Genomic DNA, 4710 nt, shown 5'->3' with positions numbered 1-4710 from the left:
TCATTCGTAAATGTATGAAATATAACAATTTTGTACATTTACGTCAAGTTAATAATTTCGATCTGTTAAACCTAAATACTGATTTGGAACATATCCTCACATGTGATAAGACATCCGGGTTACCATGTAATCAACATCACTTCCCGGTTTTAGTGGAAAGTGTGTAATAGTGCCGCCACAGGGGATTTACCGGTACTCTGGCCCACAAGATCATGACAGACCCAGCAGCTGCACGAGACAAGCATATTTTAAAGTTGAATCTATATAGAAGCTTCCCTTATTTCTACTTCCCCCACCATCTTCCGTGGTCACTAGCTAGGGAAATAGGTAACGGATCGGAAGATATAGCAGTGTGTTTGCTTTAATCGGTTGCCTTGGGCAACGGCTGTCACTACCAGTTCCGTTCCCTGCTGCTTAACAAACCTGTTGATCAAACCTGTCATTGGGAGTAACTAAATCTCGTTCTCGTAGAAAGTTTACACATGCTGGGGGAAAGGGGGAATGAGAGCAATTTTCTTTTAGTTTGTTTTGCCGTGTAAAAACTAAAACCGCCGTCGGCAGAACCAGACTCTCGAATTTTTATGCGTTGCTTTTCTTCCTGATGAACTTAGAGAGATGATGGCGGGAAATAACGCATGTAGAGTTCTTTTTTCAACTAACCCTGACCTGGAAAGTTGCGTCTGGCCAGGACCGGGCGTTGCTCTTTGACGTGGGTGACGAAATATTTTGATAATTTAATAAAATGATTATATCTCCGAGGAAATTTTTTAAAGTTTTAATACAGAGACTAAATTACCACTACCTCATCCCAAAACGAAGAAAGTAGAGAAATTATCGAGAATTAAAGTCTAATGTGTTTTTAATTGTTGACTGTAGAGATTTAATCGTAAAAGGCTTAATTACGAATGAGGTATAGTTTGAGTTGAAATATGATTGTCAGGTTCTTGAAAGACTAATTCTTGTTGTTGTTTTTATCAGTATTATCTGTATGTTAACAATAAAGTATGGTTTGCTGCTTAATCATATATTTACAGTTGTTAATTAATATTTAGAAAATCCTGCCACCAGATTAGCCAAATACCAAATGCTTTATATGTGCCTTTTGTGGCTGGCTACCAATCCATGGTCGATAAATCGATCGAACAGTTTACACGGACAACTCCTAAATTCGTATTTCCCAATTGAGACCATAAATAATAATGTGAAAGTTAAAAGTTAGAGTAAGGAAATAAATTAATTTTTTAGTAATATTCGATTATCATTTTGTGTATGTTAGTGAGTACTAAATTATCTTGAAAACTGGTCATTACATCGTATTTTGACCTTCTATGGCACGTCATTATTATTATTATATATACATATATATATAAAGATTTATGTACTGATTACAGACATACGTAGCTATTAAGATTTACATATCCATACCTAATCTCTCAAATTTTAGTTTCTCCACGTTACATATATTCCTTAGATCAACTTATGTGTATTTCTTGATCATTTGAAATATTTTTTTCTAAATAGCATCTTCAGCTTAAATTGATTAACTCATTCAGTTTCTTTTTTTCATTCCTGAAAATGGAATACTATATATATATTGCGATAATTTCAGGTTTCTCTTGCAACTGAAGAAACACAAGAAAAATTTGAAAAGGGAATTTCTGACAAAATCTCAGAAAAGGTATCTAGTAGTGATTTAGAAACAGCAGAGGGTCAGAAAACCTTGGAAGAAAAAGCTTATCCTCCTCACAAGTCAGGATTTGGTCCACTGTTGTCTAACCACAATGTTCCTCCCATTCCCGTACCTTTGCCACTCCCTAGTCTTCAAGGCTCACTTATTTTGCCTTCCTTGGCCCAGCATGTGAAACTGGGCAGAACAGGAGGGTATGCTGCAGGACACCAGTTCAACCAGGATGGATTAGGTAGTTATGGCCCTCTTCAACCTGTCTATCTTTCTAATGGAAGACCTGAGGAATTTGGAGGACCTAACGGGCTTGATGGACATCAAGGATTTGGATCAGAACCACAGAGTAGCAATTTCCCAGGATTTCCCAACCTTCCTGGAACTGATCATTGGCCATTACCCCAGCCCGAGATGCCAAAGATTGTTCATTTGGATGTGAAATGCGAGAAAAATTTGATGAAAGTCGCTGTTGATTTTGATAAAGCTTTTCACGGAATCATATTTAGTAAGGGCCACTATAACTACGGTAGCTGTGTTTACCTACCTGCAGGATCAGGTAGAAAGAGTGTCTACTTCGACGTTTCTATTAATAGTTGTGGAACTACAGGAAACACACAGAATGGTCTTTATGGCTATGGTGGAAACAGTGGTAGCGGCACGTTTTTCGAGAACACTATCATAGTCCAATATGATCCCCAGGTGCAAGAGGTGTGGGATCAAGCTCGGAAACTACGCTGCACTTGGCATGATCAGTACGAAAAGGCTGTTACTTTCCGTCCTTTCCCTGTGGACATGTTAGATGTGGTGCGAGCTGACTTTGCTGGAGACAACGTAGGGTGTTGGATGCAGATCCAGGTAGGTAAGGGGCCTTGGGCTAGCGAAGCAGCTGGAATCGTCAAGATTGGTCAGACCATGACCATGGTACTAGCTATAAAGGATGATGAGAATAGATTTGACATGCTGGTCAGAAACTGTATTGCCCACGATGGCAAGCGAGCACCTATCGAGCTTGTTGACAGTAGAGGCTGTATTGTCAGGCCTAAGCTCATGAGTAGATTTACAAAAATTAAAAATTTTGGATCCAGTGCGTCTGTTCTGTCTTACGCACATTTTCAGGCCTTTAAGTTCCCAGACTCTATGGAAGTTCACTTTCAGTGTACTATTCAGATCTGCAGGTACCAATGTCCCGAACAGTGCGCCTATCCTGTGGAACCTAATATTGTTCGAGAAGATATCCAAGGGCCTCCTCCTGGCTACATTCCTGCCGGCAGACCACGTGAGGAACGTGACGTCAGCAAAAATGTTGAAGCCCACTTTTCAGGTAGTGACTCTAATGCCTCCTTAGAAGAGATGACTCAAGTCGGATTGAACAGGGTTATTCGTGTAGTTTCGGTTGGAGATTTGGCTTTCTCATTAAAAAACAATGATTCAGCGCCAGTGAATTATACCCAGAGAAGAGATCATGACAGCGTTATCTGTATGTCAGCACCAGGTTTTGCGGCTTCCTTGGTGGTACTGTTAGCTATCTTGGTAATTTCTTCTCTCTTATCAGCTTTTCTTTGTTTGAAGCAGCGATCACTAGATGGCGCAACGTCAATGCCATATGACCTGCCAGCTTTAAAGAAAAACAATCATTCAAATAGTTGTAGATCACGTTATTTTAAAATATTTCTGTGCTCAATCTCAAGTCACGTCATTTTTTCTTTAGCAGTCCGTTCGTTGTTTATTTGAACTTTTTTTCATTTAACTAATTCAATTGCCTAAATAATCTGTTATAGAATATTATAATTTACTAAAATCAATACCTAATACTAGGTTTATTTACTTATGGTAAACTGCTGTAAATATTTTATTTTGTAAAATGTTGATGTTTCTTTAAAAGTAAGTACTCATTACAAATTTTGATAAGTTCGTAATATTGTAGCAACAATTTGATCAAAGAATTTTTCGATAAGCTAGTTTTCGTCAATGCACATGATTGCGTGTACAGTTTTAACTGTAATGTTGTCCACGTTTTGAATAAGCAGGACAGCAAAAGATAAATACAATCAAAGTATTTGAAGTAGCCTCTAGTAGTTTTATAATACTTGTGATACTCAGTATTATATTTTATGTTAAAATTGTAGGTTGTTTAAATTTTAAAGATTTACGAAACAACATTTGAAATATTAAATTTTACCAAAAAACAAAGCTACTTGTTTAATATATCTAAGGAGTTACAAACAATGTTTTAGTTTTTATCTCGGACATGAAGCTGACTATATTAGTATTGAGGTATTGGCTTCCAAGTCAGCTTCAATTTACACGATGTTCGAAGATTTGTTTATATGTTTTCGAACAAAGCAACTATTAGCTATCTGCTCTGTTCATCGCGAGGAATCGAAACCCGGATTTCGGCGTTATAAGTCCGTGAACTTATCGCTATCAAACCGGGGGATTGTTCTAAGATATTTCTTGACACTAGTTTGAAAATTCCGTGTCCATAAAGAATTAAAAATAATCTTTATACCAATAATATCTTGAATATTCCAAGACCAGTAATGGCGGTAATAAATTTATTAATCGGTGTATATTCCCAATACAAATGTTGCCCAGTTGATTGAAAGTGGAAACTATTGAAACTCGCATATGAACATATGACCGTGTTTCACTTTATTAAGTAATTGCTTTCTTCTGTTGATATAATTATCATCTAAAGAATATATAACCATATTCAGCATTGACGAATATTTTAAAAACGTATTCTACAAACTGAAATTACTGGCTGGTAAGATCATGTTTGTCATTGTATGAAATTACGCTGTTCTTGCTTTCAATCATTTGTTTAGATCGTACTTAAGCTTAATAGATACAATATCGCCTATATTTTTGACAAAAATGATGAGTCTATTCACACAGACACACAATAGGTAAGAAAAATATTCTGTATAATGTTTCAAGTAAAATTTCATAATATTAGGTGAGTAACAGCAAGTGATTTGTTTGTCGAACAGAGGATGTCTGCGTGTTTCAAGTATTCTAGAAATAAT

At 36.7% G+C, this 4710-nt stretch overlaps 1 protein-coding gene across 1 annotated transcript; it reads left to right on the top strand.

The window, feature by feature from the left end:
- Positions 1–1609: 1609 nt before the first annotated feature.
- LOC106475359 lies at positions 1610–3326 on the top strand (the record flags this gene model as incomplete). The annotated part of the gene is made up of 1 exon (XM_013936046.1): positions 1610–3326. A coding segment is annotated over one exon (1717 nt), but the record flags the coding sequence as incomplete, so codon positions are not given.
- Positions 3327–4710: the final 1384 nt, after the last annotated feature.

Source organism: Limulus polyphemus, unplaced genomic scaffold, assembly GCF_000517525.1.
Source record: "Limulus polyphemus unplaced genomic scaffold, Limulus_polyphemus-2.1.2 Scaffold8463, whole genome shotgun sequence".
Taxonomy (NCBI): domain Eukaryota; kingdom Metazoa; phylum Arthropoda; class Merostomata; order Xiphosura; family Limulidae; genus Limulus; species Limulus polyphemus.
The sequence above is the reverse complement of the archived record's forward strand: the minus strand, read 5'-3'. Positions and strand labels throughout refer to the sequence as shown.